The 25,060-nt window shown below is 46.7% G+C and overlaps 1 protein-coding gene across 1 annotated transcript; it reads right to left on the bottom strand.

Annotated features, from left to right (window-relative positions):
- Positions 1-1,216: 1,216 nt before the first annotated feature.
- HYDIN (HYDIN axonemal central pair apparatus protein) lies at positions 1,217-21,195 on the bottom strand. The gene is made up of 5 exons (XM_085071203.1): positions 21,066-21,195; positions 19,717-19,809; positions 12,503-12,628; positions 10,729-10,848; positions 1,217-1,471 (listed from the first exon to the last, which is right to left on the bottom strand). Exons 3-5 carry the CDS (start codon positions 12,599-12,601, stop codon positions 1,268-1,270), a joined length of 423 nt encoding a protein of 140 aa, XP_084927329.1. The 5' UTR covers positions 12,602-12,628; positions 19,717-19,809; positions 21,066-21,195; the 3' UTR covers positions 1,217-1,267.
- Positions 21,196-25,060: the final 3,865 nt, after the last annotated feature.

The following is a 25,060-nucleotide window of genomic DNA, read 5'->3' as shown; positions in this document are numbered from 1 at the left end:
ACCCAAAGACAAAAGTTCCATGGTTAAACTTAACTCCTCTGAACTTCAGCCAACATCACAATCTGTTCCCTGAGCCACCTGATAAGAAGAACTGTGAAGGAGACATCCCTGACACACTGTAATAGCCAAATGGAAACCACTGCCAAGAGATGGAGCTGGCAGGCTAAACTTTGGCCTCTTATCCATTAATTGTGAGCTGTTCCTTAAGATAATTCTCGTCCCATTAGATCTACCCTTTCCATGAATCACTACTGCTCCCGACAGGCAGAAAAGATAAGGTTTGAAGGGTTTTTTAATAGCTTGTTTTCTTTTGCTTTTTTAACTCTGTCCTTTTGTATGTTTGCTTTCTTGTACAACATCTAAACCTTTACAGGTCCAGATCTCCCAATAGCACCCTGTAAGCCCCAGACACTGATCTTGTTTTGAACAGTGTGTTTGCTCAGATAATCTCCAGTGGCCCCTTCCAACAAAAGTTATTCTATGATTCTCTCTTCTAAATCAGCCCAATTGCTTTTCACATATTCCTCAAATTTCTCATATTTCCTATACACCTGTGCATATACCAGTGGGTAGATGGAAGATGAACAGGCATTAGAGGAGCTCAACCTTTAAGAAAGCTCCCACTGAAGAATTCATGATGACATTTTGACCAACATTTAACAGAAAACAGAAAAAAACCAAAAACAAACACAGGAACTTCAGGGTATTTGAAAAGAAATCTGAGAAAAAGTAGGAATGACTTAATTAGAATAAAGTTACGGCTTCTATTTAAAAATTTAAATAATCTGTTTGAAATTTAAACTGGCTTTCAAAGGTTCACCATGAAACAGAAGAGATGACTGATGCCATCAACTGACAAGGGAAATCAGATCAGCTTTGACTAACAGGAACAGCACAGGCTGTCCACAATGCAGCTCACGTTGGGCATCTCATGAGAGGACCACTGGAAAGCCACATGCTTGTGGTCTCCCAGACAATGGGTCTATTTGGCTGACAGTGGTGAGTAACCATTTCAGAGGTGCTTGTGCTCTGGAGGGTGCAAGCCAGCTACTAACATGCTCCAGCACTCTCCAGGAACTCTGGGAGTGAGAAAGCTCAAAGGTTACATCTGGCTTAAAACACCAGAAGCAACAGCAAACCCCACACGTCCTGTTCATTTCCAGCCAGGGCTGCAGGGCAGCAGCTCCAATGCTCTGATTCCTTTTGCTGCTCTTTACCAACTCTGCTATCACCCAAAGGTGTTTTGCACAAGGAGAGCTGAGCTGCCTCACCTCTGGGTGCTGATGTGGTAATAAGCTGTCTGCTTCCCCAAATTGTGAACCAGCAGAGTCTTCTGGGTGCTGTACTTGACTGGACAGACCGAGAAGTCCAGCTGGTCAGGGAAGTCCAGGAAGGCTCGGGCACCAATGGCCCGAATTGGCACAATGAACTCTTCCCTCTTAGTGATGCAGAGGAGCTGGTGGAAATAATCCTGCAGGAAAAGAAACTGTCTCAGCACAGGACATTTAGTGCCATCCACATAGCAGAAGAAAAACTGCTGTGTTGTATGACCCTAACAGTAGCATTCAATAACTAATAGTACTTTGTACCTCAATGACCTTTCATTCCAGTAGGATGACTTGGACAGGGCTGTTAACTTGCAAAGAAGAAACAACTCTATTGATTCACCTGCTTTCACAGCAGAACCTGACAAAATTATCTGATACTTTGATTCTGAGGCACCAAAATAGAGTAATTTCAGGTAGTGGATTACAGCAATAACAGAACCTGCTTTCACCACCACTGCAGACTACTGAAGGCACCACTAAGAATGTAGTTTTCCACAACACTAACTCCAACCCCAACAATGCAGCAATGATGGTGCAGCTTGGCAGGGGATGCTCTGGTACATTTTCAAAAGCACTTTGCCACAGGCAGGATCAACAGCCATTTTTGGTGAAATACCAAGCTTTAACGCCAGGCAAGCGTGGGGTATGTGTGTATTTCCCACCTCTTTCCTTAACATCACAGGGACAAGGCTGGGGACATGTCTCCTTAAAAAGCCATCTGATCCATCTCCCCTCACTGAATGGGCTCAGCCCCAATGCCAAACTATTCCTGCCAATGTCTGACAAGTACTTAAATCCCTAAGAATTTCAGCCCTGCCCTCAGCAGTCTATTGCAGCTCTGCCCTAGACTTAGAGAGAGCTCTTCCTGTGGTACAATCTCATTCTCCCTTTACATCTCACACCAGCTGCAGGGGACACAGCAATAACTTTGGTGCCTCTGCTGCATGGTTGATGCTTTAAACACCTCTCTCTTCTAAGGTCTCCAGGAGTGACTTGGTGCATCCCTGGACAAAGGTGGGATGGAACTACAAACAGGAAACCCTCAGGCATCCCTACCAGAGCAAACTAAACCCTGCTATTCCCAGTCATTGGCTTGTTCAGGAAAGAGCCAGACAGCCCCTCCCTCCAGCTGTCTGGCATTTAGCAGTAGAAAGGTGAATCAAATCACCAAAACCATTTCACTGTAGGGATGAGCAGATCAATCACCAGATGCACGACATGGCATCACCGTGCTGGCAGCCTTGCCTTGCTCCTGCTGAAATCAGTGGTAGAGCTGCTGCTGTAGGGCAGGGAGCCATTGCCTCCAGCAGCTCCTGTATCGATGAGTTGATAAAAGCTCTCCCTCTTATCACTCACTTGCTGGCCTGATCTTTTCTCCTCAGTGCTTTCAACTCGTTTGATATTTTTATCATTGTTGAAGCAGCAAGCAGACAATTTGATTTAGGAATTAAGGAACATAGCAGCAAACTCCCTTAACCAGAACCAATACAGATTCTTCAATGGCTGGGGCCTCTCACTCCCATACCCGTTCTCTCCAAGCCTGGAAAGGGACCTAAGGTTGCCAGAGGAGGCACAGACACACAGCTATTGCTTTAACCCAAAACTAATTCCCAGTGCCTACCAACCACCTGCTCAGCAGCAGTTTAAAGTCACCCAAACAGCTGCAGTCACATCCAAGATGGTAAAAGACTGAAGGAGGATATTTTTTTTCCTAGTCATCTCAAATATTCATACTTGAAATTGCAGAAGTGCTTTTGCTGCTCCTATTTGGAAGGTAAAATACCAGGAAGGAGCTCCAGCAAATGACCTACAGGATTGAAGATCACATTTCAGGAGAGCGTTTCATCTTCAGCAAGTCTCTCTGAATTAGCAATTTTGCACTCAATCTTGCAGCCTAAGCCCTCTAAAATAAAAGCTTCGGGCAGCCCATGGGAATTTAAAGCACCTATTATCTGGGCACTTCACGTCCCAGACTGCTCAGATCCTCAGAAACTGCATTAGCAAATGAAGAATGCTATTTACCCTTTTTTTTGGTTGTTGTTATTTTGGCCACACTACTGTAACAAAGGCATTGTAAATCCAATTGAAAGCTGTGTGTCTTTTTAAGCCTTGGCATCCTCTATTCAGTTATCTCTCCCTTCCAGATGCCAGGTAGACTGAGGAGAATGCAAGGAGTTCAGATCAGTACAGGGATAAAGAGAAAAGAAACTTCAGCAGCTGGAGGTATCTGAGGGAAGTAAAAGGGAGTTTTCAAGTTATTGTCATTTCTAAGAAGCAAGGGGATGAACATCAATGTAAATAAGAGCCCAAGGAATAAATCCCTCCACAAGCCAGCACATGCAGCCATTCCCAGCTCTGCTGCTGGTGATGGGCCCTGGGACTGCAGGCACAGCTGTGCTCAGGGAAGGAGACTTCATGTCTGCCAAGGCAAGACAAGAGCATTGAGGATTTGGCCTCACAGAGGCAGCCAAGGCCTTGAGAAGAACACTGCCTCTTGCCATTCATGCCCATGCACACTATGTGCTGAGCTCCTTTTCCAGGGACGCTGCAGCCAGAGCAAGGTTTGATCCAAAGACTTCAGAGTGTGCTGACACTTCCCCCAAGGTGGGACCCTGCACCACAGTGGATGCAGTGTCACACCAAAAAGGGGAAAACCCAAGGAGACAGGGGTGTGCTAGGCAGAGGTTGGCTGTCCCTGCTGATGTGAACTCATGGTTCACTCAGCTTTAGGAAGCTGAGTTGTCCTCCCTTGGGAGAAGAGGACTGCAAATTCTCCACTGCAGCACTGCCCTGTGTTACCAGGACACTAACTCTGGGACAAAACACAGGGGCACAGCTGACACCAGTTTAAAAGCTTGCTTTACTCTGCAAACCCTAAACAGACTATTTAAAACCAGGTTTTTAAATAAGCCTGAGTGAGCAAGAGGATGCATCACTTCTATGCTTTAAAGATTATTTAGACACAGCTTCAGGCTACAATTTTCATGCAAATACCACTTTTGCCTTCAAACAACCCTTTTCTCAATTTCAAGGAAAACACAGATGACTGTAGGATTATTCCTCTGCTCTTATTCCCCTTTGATAAGCATTAAGTTACAAGCTCTGGCCTTCCAAATATCACCCCTGTCATTTGAATTGGTAGCCACTGAAAATAAACCAACTGCTTGTCTCAGATGTTGTTCCACAGAATTATAGAATTATTTCATTTGGAAAAGACCTTGAAGATGATTAAATCCAACCATTAACCCAGCAATGCTCTCAGGCCCTTTACAGACTCAGGCCAACATTAATTGGTATCACAGTGACATCAACCTTAATGCCTGCCCAGTACACCAGAATCAGATGTCAGTTATCCTGCATAACCAATCCTAAATCCTTCACTGAATTCCCTGCAGCAGATAACTTGCAATGAAAAGATCCTTGTAGCATGAGGTAATATAGTAAGTCAAGCAGGGAAAGCTCCCTGCTGAAACCATGGTATCATATAAGCTGGAAAAAAGGGGCCATTATAAAAGAGGAGATGCTGAAGCATGAGAAGAGCTCCACAGGAGAAGGGGTACCCCTGCTCCTGCCCCCTCAGCTACAAATTCACAGGACTCTTTGAAACCAGTCCCTGTTCTCCAGGTTCATTCTGCCCATTCATTTGCTTTCATCTTCTGTCCCTTTCCTCCCTGCAAGAGTAATTTTAAAAGTCTGTTTGGAATAACTTCCATGTGCTACAAAACATCTAACAGGGCTGGACTGAATTTTAAAGGAGTTAATTTCAGTAATGCAGTAACTCATCGTCCTGTCATCTTTCCTATTAATCAGTGAGCAATATTTCAGTCTCCACTGAGCATCAGGAATGAATTTTGCAAACCTTACAGATTGAACTTATATTGCCTGAAAAATATTGTCTTGCTATGGTGAAAAGAACAAGAGGACAGAACAGAATAAGCTGTGCTATGATTTTATGTGCTTCCTGCTTCCTTCTTCCTTTCAGATAATCTATTAATACGCCTGAAGGACACACAAATGTAAATATTCCTGTCTGTTGGGTATTTGCAGTCAGTTCCATAATGGTTTCCAATTAGGCAGAGACTGTCAGACCACAATGCAAGGACACCAGGAAACACAGGGTGGCATGAGAAGACCCACGCTGGGCAACTGGAGCCATAAACCAGGAATGTGTAAATCAGAAGCAGCGAGAGGAACTAATTGGAAACGTTGCCCAGCAGAAACATTAGCATTTCATATTTATAATGCAAGTGCCAATAAACAAAGAGACATGTCGGCTATTCATTTACTTTCTGACAGTCCAGCCGTGTGATACATTCCCAAATGGCTGAAAGACAATAGGAAGCTGCTCATTTGTCAAGAAAGGGCAACATGGCACGTGGCATTTCAGCCAATAACAACTCACATGGTCCTTTTATTTAGGGTTCAGCCACAGTTTTGCCTTGAATCAGGAGCAACTTCACTGCAGTCAGACTTACCCCAGGGAAGAACAGATTCAAAGAAAGAGAGTCATATAAACCAGCTGCAACATCCACAACCCTGATACAGGGGGTTGTACCTGCAGCCAGGTCACTGGGTCATCCATAATCCCCGTGGATTATGGAGCAGCTGAGATGTAGAGGCTGCTCAGAGGAGCACTCCAAAACCTTCCACAACTAAAACATAGATATTCTGTTTGCCAGAAGCTTCAAGCCCAGTGTAGGTGGTTTTTCAGAACCATTTCTCAATGCCTGCCTCTTTGCTAAGGGGTTTTCAAGGTGCTCTGCACCTCCTGCCCGTGCTATCAACGTGTTTCTAGCTGAGCTACAGCACTTTGGTACTTCGCTGACTCGCACTCCATCAAGTACAAGACAAAATGTTCAATTCACACAAAATTCTGATTCTGCGGTAAAAATCCTCACGTGCTCCTTGCTGAGCAGCACACAACCCTCTCCTGATGCCCTACAAAACCCCTGCAAGGAGTCCAAAGCCCAATTCAGTGAAACAGCCAGGGGTGTCAGTGAAGCTATGCAGTGAACCTCTCACTGGCAGAGCTCCCTGTGCCATGCACTCACCAGTTCAAGGGCAAGGCAAGGGACAGAATATGGGACATTAGTGCTCTTGCGGGTTATCTCACCCTACTTCTATCTGTCGTGATGTTCACATGTCCCTCTGCTGCCTCTCAACTCCAAGTGCAGCACTTTGCCCTTCACGGGTATCAATTTACCTATTTCACCCTGAAAATCAGCACTAATTTATACTAATTAATCACATTTTCAAGGCACCAGTGTACTTTTCAAAGCCTACCTCAGTGATATTAAGCTCTTGTGTCATTTGGGTAGTACAGAGAACTGCCCTAGGCCAGCATAATTTTTGGTCTAAATTTCAACAGTGTTAAATAATTGCTCAGTCCCTCCCAAGGAACAGGGAGCTAGGGAACACAGGGCATTTCCTCTTTAGGTTTCTATATCCATGTTACTTGAGGACTGGACAAAGTGTTAAGTATAAGCAGCAAAAGAAGATGGGAAAACAGCCACACCCAAAGAGATCCTGCACCTTTTCCTTGGTGCAGAAACATCAGCTGGCTCAGAGCTCCCCCCATCTTTGCCTCTCGAAACAATTCAGGTGAAGAACAGTGCTAAGAGATAGCAGGATGCTGGTGGAAAGAGTCAGCCTGCCTCTCTGTTTCCCTGCAAGGCTTCCTCCCTTCCCACATGCCATGTCCCAAATCCTCCCGTAATAACAAGCGTCCAGATAACAGCACTGAGATTAGCCCCGCCAGGGCCTCAGCACTGATGTTCAAACCCCCAACCAAAAGCACAGCATGTTTGGCACTCAGAAGTTGCAAGCTGCCAGAGGCACCAGTGACACACATGAAGACACAGCCACAGCAGTGTCACTGCCCACAGGTTGTACCTGCCCTACACAAGCTCTTTCAGGCAGATGTCCAAGGCACCTGCAGCTCACCAACCTCCTGCTGACTAAGGGCACCTAGAGCTCAGTGTGCCTGTGCCAGGCTGGCTCCCTGCCATGGGCACAGCACCTCCTGTCCCCTGGCCTCACAGCTGGGTCATGGGCAGGCAGGTGTCCTCAGGGACAGCACAGCTGCAAGGGTGGAGAACAGAGGGTGTGAAAACACATCACCTGTGCTTCAGCCCAGGGGGAGGCAGGGAAATTAATCCCATCTGCCTGGGCAAAGCAGCTCAGCCAGAGGCAGTAGGGTAATGCCTGGTGGGAAGTGCCAAGGAGATCAGACACCAGCAGCAGGATGGAGACAGAGCACCTGAACCAAGTCATCCACATATTCTACAAGCCTAAAGAACCTGCTTGCTTCTGCCTGCACACAGACATGCAGCTGTGTTCCAGAGGGGGGCATGTGCAACTGTAGGCAAAACAGCACATGTTATCCTGGGGCAAGGAAGAAATTCCCTTCTAACAGACTGAGTTTGAGTGGGGCAGTCCAGCTGTGGGGATACAGTGCTGTGGGCAGACCACCAAGAGAAGAACACCAGACACTGTGGCCTTACTGGGAATAAAAGCAAAAGGAAGAACACAGCAAGACAGAGGGATAACCCCCAAAACAAGGAGATGGCACAGAGAATTTAAATGGGCCATAAAGAAGCAAGGGAGAAGCATGAAACATTACCAGGAAAGGTTGAGGCAGAAGATGAGAGCGGTCAACGTGCCAAAGTGATGGAAAACCACATGACACCCCAGGCTGTGCCTATCAATTATGGGCTTCAAAGGCGTTTTCTGCCTGGAGAAACATGACCAGCACTGACTCACAGTGTGGTTTCATTACTAAAAGCCAATCTCGGCTCCCCAGGGGCTCTTGCTGCCTGGTGATTGTGGCCAGGCAGCTGCCAGAACAGGCAAGCTTGACTGCTGGCATTCCTTCCTTCTACCAGGAGGCCCTGCAGGCACCTTGATGCCAGGTTCTGCTCTCTGGAATACACACACACAGAGACAGCAAAAAGGCATTTTCTAGCACCCAGATATCAACCTCTGAGCACCAAATCAAATCTCACAAAGCCTAAAACAAATTATTTTGACTGACAGGCAGCTTCACTGATAAACAACAAACTCACATGAGGCTTGGAAAAGAACAGAGGTTTGCTCTGCACAACCCATCCAAGCCTGATAACCCATAGTAAAGGCAGTCCAGAACTCTCCAAACACCATCTGCTTTCAGCAACACCCTGGGACAGCAAGTTCCAGGGGCTAATTTCACACTGAAGACAAACATTTTTGTCACAAAGACTCCAGGAAGATGTCTAAGAAGCCAGTCTTAGACATGGCTAAGATCTTCAGCAAAAGCCACCCAGGACATCTATGAGGGTAGTGAAGAGCAGCTGAAAGACAGAAAAGCCATTTGACAGCAAACAGGTGAAGAACTTTTATATGTGAATCATTACAGTGCCTCTGTTTGAAATACACATGGCTGTTAGCTGGATTTTCACGGAGGACACAACCTCAGGTTACCACAGTCTAAGTTGGTGTGATTCACAGGAACCTGGGAATCTGGTGAGAAACCCTGAGACAGAACACAATGTTGTTTTTCTCCAGGACATTACCAAAAGCCAACACAATTAGAATGCAATAACTTCTCTTGGGATTATCATCTCTGTCTTTGTGCACTTAAGTACTCCAAATATTTTCCTCATAGCTGGTTGTATTTTTACACCTGTGCTGTCCAACAGTTGAGGTCTTACTAGCTTCAAAATTAATTCTTTTGGGGGAAAAAATTAACAGCTCACACATTTGTATGCCCCTTTTCAGGGTATATAAATCCCAAGATGCAGCTGTACAAGTTCATTATTTTTTGGTGAGAATGGCAGAAATGTTAATGCAGATGTTCTTTTCCACTTGAAGAAGCATGAGGAGAGCAAATCCACTGTTTGTCTGTTGGCTTGTACTTGGCAAAGACAAATATTTTCATGTGCTGCATGGATACTGGAACAGCTGAAGCCAAAAGGCTCAGTGGGAACAAAAAAGAGCAGTAGGAACAGAGAAACTGAGGCACATTTGAATCAGCAGAGAGGAAACCTGCAGCAGAAGTACCAGAATCAAAGTAGACCTCACCAGTGGAATCACTTGGGCATAGTCATCCATGCTGCACTTTTCCAATATTCCCAAGTTAAATGCCAGATCAGGAATGATGTACTATGTCCAGGAGTAACTGAGGGGCCAGAACTGCATCCTTCCTTGCCAAAGGGTCTCCCCTTTGCAGCCATGTCCCTGTCAAAACCTGTTATCTCAGGACACACTTGGACTTCTCTTGTTGTTCCTCCATCAGTCCTATGCCCCAACAGCCTTTTTTGTCCTCTTGTTTGTTTCTCTCAGCAGGTAGATTTGGGGAAGGGGTTAATTCACCTGCTCCTATCACATTTCCATCTTCCCATCCTGCATTTCTCTCATGCACACATCTTACTCTTCATGACACAATACCACATCTAATTACACTGTTCTTTTTCTGGCCTTTCTCTGCTTCCATTACACTTTATGTACACTGTTATGTATCAAGAGTAATCCTTGTGTCTAAGAAAGTGCTTTGGGAGAAAAGTTTGAACTCTGCTCCTTTCCTCTCTCCTGTCTCTTCCCACCAGCTTGCTCTTGGCACAAGGCTCATTTGAGAAAATGTTCCCCTGACTGAGATTCTAAAGGTCTCTGTTTTCCTCTTTACAGTGGAACACAATTGCTGACATTTTTCAACTTTTCCCTTCTCAAGTTTCTTGGGAAATTGTAAAACTATCACAATTTTTTCAACTGAAGGTGGAGACCTTCAAGAACACATTGCTCTGGAGGTGCTGTGGTTCTCCAAAGGGAAAGCAAAACACCATGTTGCCATTGGAAAACCTGAGCAGAGGTGAATTAAGCTTAGCAGGAGCCTGAAATGGCACCTAAAAGCCTCCCACTGCTTCTGCTAAATCAGCCCAATTCCAGGGCTGTTTCAAAACACATTTCCTGCAGTGCCAATGCCACTAATTATAACTAATTCCAGCATAAAGTAGAGAAGACTCAACACCTGAGCTTTAAGTGTGAGTTGCACAGAAGCAGCTAAATAAGCTGAGAGAGGCAGAGATTCCTGCCAGGAACCAAAATTAACCAAGGAGCCACAGGACACAGTGCACACTCGAGGTCAAGCATGAGGGCAGGTAAGAACTGTACACCCCTCAACAATGCCATCAATCCAAGGCTTTCAAGGGAAAGAAAGGGGCAAGAAAAGGTCCTTTGGGTTAGATACCAGCAACATACAGCCAGAATTGGGAGAATCCCCTGGGAAGATTTCCACCATCTTGCAGAACAAAGGTGTGGAGACATTTTATTCTGGATGTGCTGCAGCAGATAACTTGCTGTGCTGCACAACACAGGAACTACATCCCTCTTCCAGCACAGTGTTAAATCTCCACGTCACAGCACCTACCTTGTCCCTGTTCCTCAGAACCAGGGGCATTTCACAGACCTTGCCAGGGATGAAGTTCTGAAACACCACCTCTGGTGGAGAAATCTGAAGTGAGCTCTGATACAGATCAACTGCTGAGACCTGGAGAGGCAAGAGAGAGCAGGGAGAGGTTCAGCTGCTGGGAAGAAGATTCATGAATGAGAATCCTGCACTGATCCCCAGTGAAGAACAGACTCTGGGTGAGTACATCTGCCCAGCTCACACTGGGGAGACAGTGGCTCTCCTACTTCTGCCCTGGGCTGATCAAAAGCTGCTGGACCACACTCAGCAGGCTCAAGCCAAGCAGCTCTTTCGGCAGGTGTTTCTCCAGGTTTCCTTCTCCAAAATTCCAGGTAGCAGTTACCTCCAGCAGAGCCATGTGCTAATGGGGTCACAGAGCTCCAGGGCACTGGCTGACAGAGCCCTGAGCACTCTTGGAGCAAGTGAAACCCCAGAACTTGTATCAGGCTCCAGGGGAAACAATTTCAGGATGACCTTTACTCTGAGACAGACTGAGTCCCACACAACTCCAAATATTTCTTTATGTCTGAAGCTTACACACCAACAAGAAGAGAACAGTACCAGAGGAGGTAAGGGCCAAAAAGAGAGTAACACAGTAGCTAGCAGAAGGACAATGTAGGTGAATGCTGGATGGGGTAAGGCTCAGCTCTTTTCTCAGCAGTTCTGGGCAACTTGAGTAAGACTGGATCTGGTATTTCCTTTTTCCACGAGCTTTAAATGGCTGCTTTCTTGCAATCTATTATTCGTGTTATATTTAATACCATTGCAGAAGTATGTCTGTAATAATGCAACAGCAAATGCTTACTGAGCAGAGACATTTCTTTGACAAAACTCCTCTCTGCTTTTGTCTCCCCTCTCTGGCTGCACTGTTCCCACTCAAAACACACAGGCAGGTCTCCTGCATCTCCACAGGAGTCACAACTGGCTGAAGCGAGTGGCTGCAGCATACTGCCAGTTATTTGTGCATCCATCTGAGGCACTCCCAGCCTCCTGTGCTATGCAGGGTAATCCTTAACCAGTTTGTTACAGCTCTCTGGCTGACAATTTCAACAGCCTATCTCAGTCATCTACCCGTCGGGACTGTGCTTTAAACGGAGCAGTCCGCTAAGAACAGCAGCTTTAAACACACCCACCAGCAAACACTGATCTAGATAAAGCACATCCACTCCCCTCTCCTCCCACAGGCAAAGCCCCTTGTGTATCTGGCAGCCTGCAAAATCTAACACCCTGTCAGGGTTCCACACATTGTTCCAACCCAAAGCATTAAAGCAATTGGTTTTGTTAAATCAGGAGTAATCACCACAGGCCCCCAGCCTTCAAAGGCCAGCGCTGCCACTGTGGAGGGAATCCTATGACCCCAAGCATTTGACAGCGACCACACCAAAGCAAGAGGTAGCTATTTCAGCAGGAGAGGGGAAAATGGCAAGTTCATTTCCCTGTGTCCTGGCCCAGCCTTCTCTCATTAGGGATGGCAGCTACACTCCAGCAAACCCCACCAGCTTCAGCAGAGGTTATTTGTGTTGACTTAGAACAAATCGGGACTCCAGTGTTCCACCATGGAAAAATGTCTTGCCTTTTCCCCAGCAGAAGGAACTGCACCACCAGCAGCAGTTTGAAATGACAGCAGGACCTGGACACTAAGGTATTTTAATGAGCTGGAGGGAAGCCTGTCACAAGCACACACCCTCTTCAAATGTCACATCAAGCAGAAATGAAAAGGGCAGGGAAAGGCTACCTTGTGATGGGAGGTCTCACTCTTGTCTTGAAGCTGGACAACCTGGGGCAGATTCAGCTTCTTAGTGCTGGCCAGTCTCTGCTTGGTGATGAGAGACATCTCCTTCTGGAAGGCAGAGGGAGTCAGCTGAAAGGTAAAAAAAAAAAAGGCAAGAGACTCAGAAATGCCCTTGTTCAGAAAGGCTTTTCTTGTTCAAGTGCCAGTGATGAATAATTTGTGATCACAGCCACTAGGACAGTTCTGGAAGCCCTGGAAGTTACCTGCTGAAATATTTAACATCAGTAAATTAATGATATAGAGCAGAATGCACATGCTCTAACCACGTGGCTGTGTCCCATTAGCTTCTCCATGATTTGATGTGACATGTTTGGGGATTTCTGCTCTTTGGGCATTTGTTTCCTCTTTACTTTCACTGGACTGAGCTGATGACCTTTGCAGAGAGTGGGGAGGAGTTATCAGAACTCCCCTAACTCCATCCTCACAACACTCACAACCCACAGTGTGGGGATGTCACTGCTGGGTGAGTCTGAGGGAGGCAGGAAAGCTGAGCTGTGCCAAGACTGAAGTGCACAGGAATGGGTCCAAGTTTCAGTGCTCTCATTTTAATTAGCACTTGTTTTCTCTGTCTGGCCTCACAGACCCCTCCACAGAGGAACAGAGAGAGATGTCCTTGACAGAGTCCCAGCACCAGGGCATCTCCAGTCAAGTGAGCTGCAGTCAGCAAGGGCATTTTTGTGGATGGGAAGGAGGAATTGCCCTGACTCCACTGCTGGGCTGGATCTGTGCTCCACACAGGAGATGAGATAGACCAGCTGTTTTGGAAGCTGTTCTAGCTGGGGCAAGCCATGTCCCTTGAAGCTCCAGGTAGAGTTTGAGCTGCCCTCCACATCCCAGGCACCGAGGGTAGGTTCATCAGAGCAGCACAAGTCAGTGTCCAACCTGACAGAAGGAATTACTGCCACACAATGGGGACAGAAAGAAGCATAAGCTCATGGCTTCAGATTTACATCAGTTTAACTTAGCTCCAGTCACTTCACCAGCTTCCTTGCCCTTCTCTGGACTTGCTCCAGCACCTCAGTGTCTTTCCTGAATGAGGGGCCCAGAACTGGACACAGTACTCTTGACTGTTGAGAAGTGCAAATGGATTTGATGTGATTATTTCACTGAACAAGGGGAACTTTCAGTAGGTACCTTTGTACACATAGATACGGATGTGCACATCTCTATGCCTGTGTGTGGCAACTCATGATGGTCCATATGGTAAGTAATAGAGTGAACCTTGACAACAAATTCTGCTGGATCACTGAGGAGACCTACTCAAAAATTTCTTTAACACTTGTGTCTCCAGGCTGTGGCATCCTTCAGAACTCGAGAACACAAGGTCTCCCCACCTGGTTTCCCATGGGCCACAAAGACACACCAGAGCCTGCTGGCATGTCTCACTTTTCCATCCAGCTCCCTCTCCCATGACTATTGGAACCCTATTTCCTGGAATTATTAACCAAATCCCTATTAATATCCAAACTGTCCTTTATAACTCTCCAGAATCTACTCAGGAATCTAATTCCCACCAAAAGAATCTTCTTTTGGTGAGTACAGTAGGAAGGCAAATGTCACTTGGCTGCTTAATTTTTCAAGATCAGCTGACCTGATGTGACTTTGTGTCTGGCCCTACTAAGGGTTCAGAGTGTTAAGAACAACCTCAACCCCAGGGACACTGCTGCCCCAAGCGTTGGCAAAATCAGAGCACTGTCCTGCTTTGCAAACCAAGTGTCCACCCTTTGTGCCAGAATGTTTCTGCTAATGTTTGTAACTAATGGAGCAGAGAGTTCACGACTCTGATTAAGAACTATAGTTTCTCAAGGCTAATTTGGTTAAGTTACAAAAATTATCCAACAAAAATGACTCCTTCCAGGCGTGAAATTACCACACTGCCCAAGAGCATTTCTCCATGGAGAATGAGGGCCCTAATTTTCATTTAGTAACATCCAAATTCAAGGCTTCCTATAGGCATTAGAAGTTGTAACAGCAGAAATAAAAGCAGGAAACCATTAAAGGAACATGAGCAATTAGCTCAAACAGAAATGCAACATATGGGAAAGCAAGGCCACTTCAGAATTTATCCTAGTGGCAGTTCTTCTCTAGCATCCTTATCCTACAAGAAGCACAGGTAAACAGGGCCATTCTTCTTCCAAACACCAGCCTGACAACCACCTTTCTTTGTCTGTGTCACACAAAGTGGGTGTGCAAGAAAGGGCAAGAAGAGAAGACAACCCCAGAAAGTGGGTTTCAAGCACTGGCAAGACTCAAACATGGACAACATTTACTAAGTACTACTTTGGACTAGATATAATGTCCCCTCCCTTCTAGCAAACTGGACCAAAGAACAGATGCATTTAACCACTTCTTATTTTCAGAGATGGGAGACCAGCCCTAAACTAAAATTATTTGCATCCTGACCTGAAGTAAAATCTCTGATCATATGCTCTCCTGTTTCCTTCTGTTCCACATCTTTTTTTTGTGTGAACTTGCTTTATACAGCAAGACATTGTCTACACAAAGATGACCATTTCTTTCCCTTCGAGTTTTACCCACATCCTGCAAGCAGCCCAATAACTTCATTCCTTTATTTTCAAAGCAGTTACACCATTGTACATATAATCCACAAGGCTGCTGTTTCCTTTTGTTCCTACATGAAATATGAGAGCACAGCACTGTCCTGTGGACACCAGAATATGCTGTAACAAGAACTAGAATTTAAACCTGGAAATAACTATTTTTCAAGAGACAAATCTAAAGGGGGAATAACATATTAATCTGGATTTCAGTGATTTATTATTGGGTCTTGAGAGTAACTGGATTATTTGTTCCAATTTTCTAACTGCAATTTCATTTCAGTTGAAATGAAGTCTGTCCATCATGCCCACAATGCTTATTTCCAGATGGTTTCTACTCTCCACACCCCCATCCCAGTCTAGCAGCTTCCCCCACCCTCTAGCCCTGGAGAAATGCTCTTCCCTACCCCATAGTTCCACTTCCCTAAAGCCTCCAGGGATCAGCATCCAAACTGGGGGAAAGAAGCAGACAAAAGAAATCAGCCTGATCTCCCTGCAGGGACAAGATGAAACACCAGCCATGACACAGCACAGCTCCTGCCCACCACCCCTGTCCCATGAGGGGAGAGCTCCATGTTGCCCACCTCAGACAGCTCTGTGGTACTCAGCAGGATTTAATCAGATTCCTGATCTAAGGGTAAGTCTGGGGAGGTAAATGGATTTTAAGATTGCTGTGCAGCTTGCAGTGATGGTGGGGACTTCTCGCTTAGCTGCAGATGCTGGAATAAAAGGAGGGCTGAGGAGGCTGAATCTGGGATGTTCTCGGTGATCTTCAGCTTGGCACCCTGTTCTGATAGATCTGGGTTTCCTGAGACATGTACCCCAGCCCTGGGCATATTTCTTCATTGCTTTTCTAGGTGGCACAGCTGTCCTGGCACAGCTGGGTCCTGTGACTGCAATAGGATTATGAAGTGTGCCTTAGAGTGGCATTTAGTAATGCTCCACAAGCTCCAGGTAAATTAATTTTAGACACTGCAGACTAGCCCATCATGTCTTTGCTTAGTGAGTAAAGAAAAAATTTCCATACTGAATTACAAAGCAAGAATTTAATTTGTATTTTGCTCACCCAGAGAGGACCCTGATCATATCAATACAAAGGACAGCAGGCAAACCTCTGTGTTGCCACATCTCTGACAATGCCTTTGGGGGCATCCTTTGGTGTTGCACCTGGTGAGTACCCTCTGATGAGCTTGTTCCAATTAATCAGGCACACATTTACACACACACCAGCCAAGGGCACCCAACTGGCAGGAGCATTTCTCCTGCCAGGGAGCTTCATGCATTTTTGGCACAACAGATGCTATAAACAAAAGCTTCTCAGGAGACTCTGGGCCACAGGCAAACCCAATCCTTGCATCTGCTTGGCAGGGAAGAAGGAACCCTCTATTTGGAAACCAACATTCATTATTTAGGGATTTACAATTCAGTCAGGGAGGATCTAAGTCCTGAAAAATAACTGGCTCTCCAACTAGCCAGCCTGTGGAGACTCACTCCAAAATATCTCCCACATGACATCGAGCTACAAAGCTCAGTGAAAACTGGAGAGTTGGGGCAAAGAACCTCAGCTGGGGTACCCTTGTGCACTCAAGACACCCAGACAGAAGTGCAAGGAAGGAAGCTGGATGGAGGGGATGAGTCCTGGCTCAGAAAGCAGAGCTTGGAGACAGACATCAAGGTGAGACCCACCAAGTCTTTCATGCCTGGTCTGAGATGCACTCACAGGATTGCCTCCTTGTGCTCCTTCCCACAGCTCCAGCATCCTAGAACCAGCCTTAGAGCCTCTCACCTGCTCAGCACAGGAATTATTCCTGCCTGCTGCAGGCAAAGAGCACAGCTGGAGCCAGATTTCATGCTCAAAGGACTTGCTAGAGAAGCTTCAGGTGCTTAGCAAAGGAAACTGCTGGCAGGAAAGGATCTTCATGGAATTGCATGATGGAAATAACATGAAAACCCACACAAGGCTTGCAAGCACCTCAGCACCCAGTGCCAAACCTGATGCTGGTATCTCAGCCCAATCTCAAACTCAACAACCTTGCCCTCACACTCAGCTGTGTCCCTGCTACTGAACTCACCATGTATTTTTCCAGCCCAAACCTTCCTCCCCCTACCAGGCAGATGGAGGGAGCCCAAGCCATTCCTTGGTCTAGCTTGTCAGCCCAGACAATGTCATTTCTACATCTACACTGCTGCAAGGAGAATGCAACTGAGAAAAAGCCTGATCCACAGGCTGGCACCTTGGATGCTCCAGAGCCAAGGAAAAGCCTTGGCTGGGGAGCTCTGCTCCCTGGATGACAAAGTCTTTTAGCTAATGACTATTTAATGTGCAATGCATAAGCAGTCTCTGGAGGGAAAAAAAGGACAAGAGCCATCTTTAAAGTGAAGGAAAGATTTGTTTCATGCTGTGGGCTCACAGCTACTACTGAGACTCCTTGCCCCAGGCAAGGCAGAAAAGAAGGGTCTGCACAGGACCTCCACCCTGCTCCCAGGTGAGGGTTTTGGCAATGACCTATACTGGATAAATAAAAGCACCTTCACCTCTTTAGGTCAGTAAAAGCAATTTCTTAACACTGCCTGGCTCATGAACAGCCTCCTCTGTTCTGCTGACATGCAGTGATTTGTTAATGCACCTTTCAGCTGCATCCCCAAGATAGAACATGGGACATTTCCACATCCCTAAAGCCCATCCACTCCATTTCTGAACCATCCCTTCACTTCTGCAGCATCAACTCTCAGTGCACAGCACAAGCTGCACAATGCTCATATCCTGATTAGCTGCTTCACCCACCAAGACACAGAGGTTGGGCATCAGCCGAGTTCTTTGAAATGCTTCTGTAAACCTCAATCCCAACTAAGATGGTCTAATCTCAGTCTTCCAAAGCTTCTCAATCAAAGTGAATGTGTGTTCATGCCCAGTTCTCACAAAAGAGTTTCAATCTCTGGAAGACCATAAATAATAGTTCAATTCAGAGACACCAAACTGGAGACAGGGAACCAGCCAAAAACAGATGCAGGAATGACAACCCCTGAGACTGACCTTGGCTGCTTCCAGCCTTTGCCTGCTTCTCCAGCACAAACACACACAATACTGGCTGCCAGAAAATTAAGTATTCTGTATTTACTGGATTGCTGCTGTAATACTACAGCACTGGCTGTAACCCAAGGTGTTACAGAACAAACTTTAACTTCACTGAGTTATTTCCTATCCTCCAGGTATGGAACACATCTGGATAACCTGCTATGAGTAATTTGCACCCCCCTGGAGTAGCCTAGCCTTTTTATTTTCTCTAACTGCATACAGCAGTCTCCACTCAGCTCTGCTCCCAAGCTCTCCATACTGAGGCTAGACAACCCGGGCAGCAAAAGTCACCCTCCATCCTGGGAGGGGACACAGCCACTGGCACTCCAGCACAGGAGTGGTCACCAGCATACCCCCCTTTCCCCACTCTGCAGGGCCACACTCACACATTGGACTCCCTCAGCCAGTCAGGCTGTGGCCCTTGTTCAGGAGCAGCAGGGCTTCCCAGACAGTCCCAACACCACCATGGCAACAACAGGGATGTTGATGGGGAAGAGGTTGTGGTGATTTTTTGGACACGATGGCAGCCTTGGCACCAGTGGGACAAAGGGATGCTCAGCACCCACCTGGGGCCCACAGAGGAGCTGCTGTGGTCCCCCTGCCCCAGGGCAGCAGAAACCAGCTGCACTTTCCCACATCTGCTGGGGCATTGGTGATGCCTGGCTGGCAGTGCCTTGTCTCAAAGCAGTAACAGCAGCTCAGGGACAACACACAATGAACACAGCAAACACACAGTGAAACTCCCTCCAACACACCTGCACAGACTTCAGCACATCCCAAGGAAGCAGAGGGGGGACACACTTGCCCACAGCCCAGCACAAAAGCAAGTCAGGCACCTTAGCATTTCAGACAAGCCACCCTGCTCCATTCTAGCAGCATCTGACCAAACCAGGCTCCAAGCTCTGCTCTCTTTACAGGCACAGGTAACTGTTAGCTTGTGCAGGGAGCTGAAATCCTTCCTCCATCCCCTGGGAAATGCTCTTTGCATAGCTCTTCTACTTCTGCAGAAATAAATGAGCATACAGCCAAGGGCAACAGGCAGGCACATTGCATTGTTAACCTCTCCTTTGCTGAAGTGCTAGAAGGACAGAGCACTATGGGCCAGCATCCCCCAAAAACCCCACTGCAGGCTCTGAGATGACACCTCACAGCACAGGCACACTCTGGCTTCTGAGCACCAAAACCAGAGACCCTGGGGTGTTTGCAGCAGGCACATCAGAAACATCTCTTGTGTCATCACTGCTGCACTCACCAGATCAAACCAGTTAACAGAGTTAACTGGATACTTTTGGTGTCTAGCAGAGCAGACAAAGCTGCTGCAAAGGCTGCAAGGAAGATCTAGAGAGAAGTGCTAGCACAGACAGCTCACAGGATAGAAGAGATGCAGACGGGAGCACTCCCTACCCCCGTTTTAACCCATGAAGTGCTCACTTCAAGAAAGGACTGATTGCAATGCTCAATCACTTCAGATGTTATCAAAATATTTACATTCCCTACTGAATAATTGCACTGAGATCACTTACCCAGCTGCAACCTTATGAAGACCCAATCCTGAAGCCCCAAACAAGCAGCCCACAGTCTGCTTTGTTTCAAACAGGGTTCATATTTGTTTTCTTCTAAGAAAGAAGGAAAATAAAGTTGGGTCCTTTTAGCCATGTTTCCCTTGCCTTCCTCTGAGCAGTGCAATCACCCATTGCAAGGAAGAACATAGATTTATTTTTTGGTAACACAGACCTCAACACACAGCCTTGGGTTTATTTTCTCCCTTTTTATTCCCATGCTAGGAATCAATTTGCTTTCCTCTTTTTTTTTTTTTTTTTTTACTTAATTTACATCTCACTTTCAAACCCTGAACTGTTTCTGTACTCTTTTCTAAATCAAGACACTATTTCACATTCCTGCCTTTTAGACACCCTGACATTAGCTGTGCAGTTAACTGATTTGAAAATAATAAATTGTTTTATCCTCACTGCCTCTTAAAAGAAAGCAAAATCCTTGACCCCAACAAGTGTAATGCCTCCTAGGTTTTCTTTTTCCTTAGTTCTATGAAACCATTTAGTCCAGCCAGCTGTCTTTGTGTCAATGCAGAAGAGAATTTACAAGCCTCCAGAAGTTAATCACAGTTCAAGGGGAATCTCTGACATGGAGGTTAGGAAAGGCAGTAACCAAGGCTGTGCCTGCCAGGAGACAGTGCCTTGGAAGGATGGGTAGGCTTTGGATGGAGGCTCAGGCCTGACTCAGCAAGGTACTGGCACAGGTTCTCAGCCTCAACAGAAAAAACAGACAGATGTCAAGGGTGACAATGTCTGTGCAGTTACAAGATGGTTCAGTAGTTGTTCCTGGGGCTGCCACTACCTTAATCCCCATCTGCCTTGGCATCCTGTTTCCTGGCAGCTAAAAACCATCAGAGACCCCATGATACTGAGGACAGAAACAGCAGCAGCACCACTCTGTAGGACCAGGGCTTCGTGGTCTTTCCCCATCACAGAGGCAGAGCAGGGCTCAGCTTCTCCTCCCTCACACCCAGCTCTTCTCTGTCAGCAGGGTTGTGCCAGGGCATTCTCCATCCCACCCACTACCTTGGGGCACCCAGGCTGGGAGCATCAGGCTCTCCTCTGCTCCACCCAAGATGTAGAACCTCCTACAAGCCCAAACACAAGCAGCTCTCTGGAAATGGACATCTCATGCCATTAAAACCATGGCAACACCTGAGCACCCAGCAAGATCATCCCATGGTCAGCCCCAAGGAAAACCCCAAATACCACAGGCAGACCTTCCCTCCAACTTCTCCAGGCTAAGGGAAAAAATGGTCATGTGCTCAGCCAGATGCCACAACAGCTCGGCTGGCACTTGGTAGCACTTCTGGCGTCACCTGGCAGCTCCATTTGCAGCAGGACAGGTCTCCTTGGCTCCTGGCTTCACAGCAAGTTGGTCATCCTCAGCCCAGCAGGTCTAGTGCCTCTGCAGGGCCCTTCCAAACACCAACAGCTGGCTCTGTGATGTGAAGAAAGGCAGAGAAAGATTAGAAAACACAACAGTTGTAAGTGGGACATAGGGAAGGGACAAACCCAGCCCCTGACATGCATTTCAACCTGAGCCCACAGGAGCACCTGGCAGGATTAGAGCAGCTACAAAGCACCAGGCTGTTTGAAAGCAGTGCTGTGAAAGGAATAGCTTGTTTTATTTATCACTTGAGAAGCACCAAAGGAACAAGCTGCTGTCCTTGCTACTGCCAGCCAGCTGGTACAGCTCCCTGCAGCACACAGGGCTGTGCTGAGAGGTGCTGGGGCAGTCTGCAGGCACCAGCTCTGCTAGGCAAGGAACTTACTAACTGAAGCAGGCAACAAGAAAAAAAGAAAAATCAAAGCTAAATGTGGCTTTTCCAGCACTGGGCAACAGGTCCAATACAACCACACAAGAGCCACAACTGCAGAGCTTGAACTCAAATAAAATCCCAAAGCATTTGGCTGGTTTGCTTAAGAAGGGACTACCAGATTGTGTTTGGCTTAGTCAAACATTTGACTGCATTTTTATCCAAAACTCTTTTGCTTAAATGATTGTGATTTTTGCTAAAAAATAGCCATGCAGAGGCCATTCTGGGCTGGAACCTAAGCCAGAGATTTCTGATTTTTAAACAAGGCACGTGGTACATCCCTTAGAAGAGCCTCTGGATTCTGCCCTGGAGGTACTGTCAGATTCTACAGCCTTTACCTGGTCAATGTCTCCATGCTGACTTCCATCACATCACATATTGGCAGTGGTAGCAAAGGGACAGATTTTCATTTTCCACAAATAGGTTGCCCACATTGAACTGTTAAAGAAGTTCCTCAGGTTCTTCCTTTGAACCTCTTCCCATTCTTCACACATCCTAAGAACCACCATGAATCAAAAAGGCATTGACAAAACCAGCCCCAAACATCTCCTGAGACTCTCCTTGAGGGAAACATTTCCACTCCTGAAAGACCAGCTTTGTAATAAACATATGGCCTCAAAAGCAGAGCCACTCATGAAATTAGAGTGATTGATTGCAAAAGCTGGTTCAACTGGGTCTGTGTAGCAAACACCAAGGTCCTGGAAGAGTAAACCTGTCCAGCCACTGATACCATTTAAAACAACTGGAGGTTTAGAAGACAGACACTAGCCACATAAAAAAAAAAAAAAATCAATACATAAATTACAAATAGTTTAAAAATAGGCATTTGAATAGGGGCAGGAACAGCCAGGTTTGCATCTTAGTGACCATCAGCACAGGCACCCTGAGTTCCAAGGCTGAGCTGCAGGACAGACCCACCTGACTGGAGCTGCCAGCCTCACTGCAGAGTTTTGGTTTCCCATTATAGGAACAGCTCAAGAGGGTGCAGGTTTGATTTGAGCAGCCTGTCTCTGCCAAGGATGAAAGCAAGGACCTGAGTACCCCATTTGTGACTTCCTCTCACGTTGAAAAGTCTTCCTAGTGTACTCTGGCACCTGATCTCATTAAAAAGGAAGAGAGGGAACAGATGGAAACATAAAAAGAAACTGTCAGCTGCCAAACACTGATGCCATCCTGTCTCCATCTCTCTCCCCACTGCAGCAGAGCACAACCAGCAGCTCTTTGCAAGGACAAGGCCAGCACAAGACAAGGAGGATTTCAGGTGGGGAATAGATTATATCTTGGTAAATAAGAGCTCCTTTTGTCAGGAAAGGCAACACATGAGAACCATGCCATGTTTAGGAACCCTCCTGTCCCTGCAATCAGCAAGGAGTGGTGTTCTGGCTGAAGCAGCCAACATGCCTTTCCAGCATGTCTCCACCTCCAGGCACCAGCAAACCCAGCAGCAAAGTCCCAGCAAAAGATGAGCTGGGATCCCCAGCAGGGCCTGTAGGAATCTCTCATTCCCCTCTCCCAGCCTGTAGTTCAGGTATTGAAGCATCCCAGAAATCCTCAGCAGACCCAGGGGATGTTCCTACCAACAGCATAAGAGAAGGAACACAGAGCCACTGTGTTCACTGTGAACACTCTTCCTTTTGAGGTGTTTGGTTCATGCCTGTCCTTGAGCATCCCTCCTGGGTACCACCACAGAGACAGCCCTGCAACTTTCCCTCTCAAAGCAGCACAGGGACTCCCAGGGCAAGCAGGCCACAGAGAAGAAACATTCCCCATTTGCTTGACCATCCCCAAACATTTTCCTCTTTCCCAGAGATAGAAAAAAAAAAAAATTCTCCTCCCTGTGCCACAGGCAGCCCACAAGGTGGACCCAGGATGACAGTGAAGGTTACAAATTTGCACTCATCTGATTACACCTCTACCAGGTACCAGGCAAAGGGTCTTGTCTCACAGGGGCTCAGGTTTCCATATTTACTCAGGAAAAGGCAAAGTCACAAGGGGTAGCAAAAAACTCACATTCATCTCAGTGCTGGGAATGCTACAGGGAAGCTGATCTAGCCTCTCTCTGTAATTAGCCTCTCTAATTTCTGAGCAGCCCAGTGGTTTTAGCAATATGTAAAATCAGCTTTCTTAGTAGAAAATGGTGTCTTTCACCAGACTAACTTGATGAGAAAAAAATGTATTACTGACAAACCTTATCTTGTCCATATCCTTGAGCATTGCTGGCTAGATCAACATACCTTTAAAACAAGTGCCTGGAGCAGACCTGAAAGACAGAGAAAACAGCATCTCAGCCTTGTGGCAGAGCTGTGATGCAGAAGATACTGCACAGGAAAATTAAGGTGTGAGCTTATTATGCATCAGCTTTTCCCTAGCAACTACCTACAAACAGGGTCTTGTCCCAAAGAAGGCACAAGGTGTCACACACCACATTTGTTGTGGGTTTGGATGCCCAGCACATCTGCAGTAAGGTTACAGCACCTGCCTCCTGCCTCAGCCACCCACCTAAAAACCATGGAGAGAAATGGAAAGGCACTGACCATCCAGCTGGTGCCTTCAGCCCTCAGCATCCTCCATCACTAAAAAAACAGGAGAGGGCAAGTAAAAATTCTGCCCAGGCACCAGGAACCTCTAGAGGCATCCATCAGCTGAACTGCTGAGACACAAATATCTACAGTTTCTCTTTAGCACAGCCTTAAGGCAGACCCCTTGTTTCAACCTTCCCTGGCTTCTGCTCCCACCTTTATAACTAGGAACTGCATGCTAATTTCTCCCAGACAAGTTCACAACAACTTGCTGGGCTGAACACAAAAAGATAGCTTCAGTTTAATTTCCCTATGACTACAAGACAGATATTTCCAAACCCGTTTGGAAACTATTTTTTTTTTCCTGGCTGGTCTCCCCAGCACTGAGAACTCCTTTTACAAATTATATCTCTGCATAGAGACATCTGGGATTAACCGAGCCAGTTACATCAAACCTTCACAAGGAATAGCTGGGCTGCAAGGGGAGCTATGAATCTCTTTATGGAGCAGATCCGGGAATTAGCCCAGCATTGAGGCTGGTCAGGAAGCCAGTTTGTTAAATAACACTTCTCCAGGAGCAAAAGGAGCAATAGCTTTGCAGGCTGACTGGGGAAGGTTCCAGCTGCTAGCAGAACACAGCTCCCTCCCCTGCTGCTCTGAGAGCCCTCCCTCCCCAGGCAGAGGCAGCAGACAGACAGCAAATCTCCCCTCAGACAGAACATTTGAGGCTGTAATGGCACCTTCAGTCCCTGGGCTTTGCTCCTCTCCACTGCTCAGCAAACTTTTCTGCCTCACTGGACACACTGGTCCCTGCATGCCCTCAGCTCGAGAGGGGACCCTGGGGAGGTCAGACCAGCCCCTCTGCACTTTCAAGCTCACTGGGCTGCATCTCTGTGCAGTCCTCAAACCCTGCACATAAGGACAGCCTATTTTTTTAGTCTCACTGGCAAACTGAGCTGAGAAGCAGTTGGGGAG

This window comes from Lichenostomus cassidix, chromosome 11 (assembly GCF_008360975.1).
Source record: "Lichenostomus cassidix isolate B80296 chromosome 11, HeHo_3.0, whole genome shotgun sequence".
Classification (NCBI taxonomy): domain Eukaryota; kingdom Metazoa; phylum Chordata; class Aves; order Passeriformes; family Meliphagidae; genus Lichenostomus; species Lichenostomus cassidix.
This window is presented reverse-complemented; position numbering and strand designations above follow the sequence as displayed.

Excerpts from the sequence above, each read along its gene's own strand:
- HYDIN (XM_085071203.1), bottom strand. The coding sequence starts at position 12,601 with ATGTCTCTCATCACCAAGCAGAGACTGGCCAGCACTAAGAAGCTGAAT. Across the intron at positions 10,849-12,502 it reads GTGAGACCTCCCATCACAAG|GTCTCAGCAGTTGATCTGTA; the intron begins GTAGCCTTTCCC and ends TTGCCTCTCCAG. Across the intron at positions 1,472-10,728 it reads TTCTGAGGAACAGGGACAAG|GATTATTTCCACCAGCTCCT; the intron begins GTAGGTGCTGTG and ends CTTTTCCTGCAG.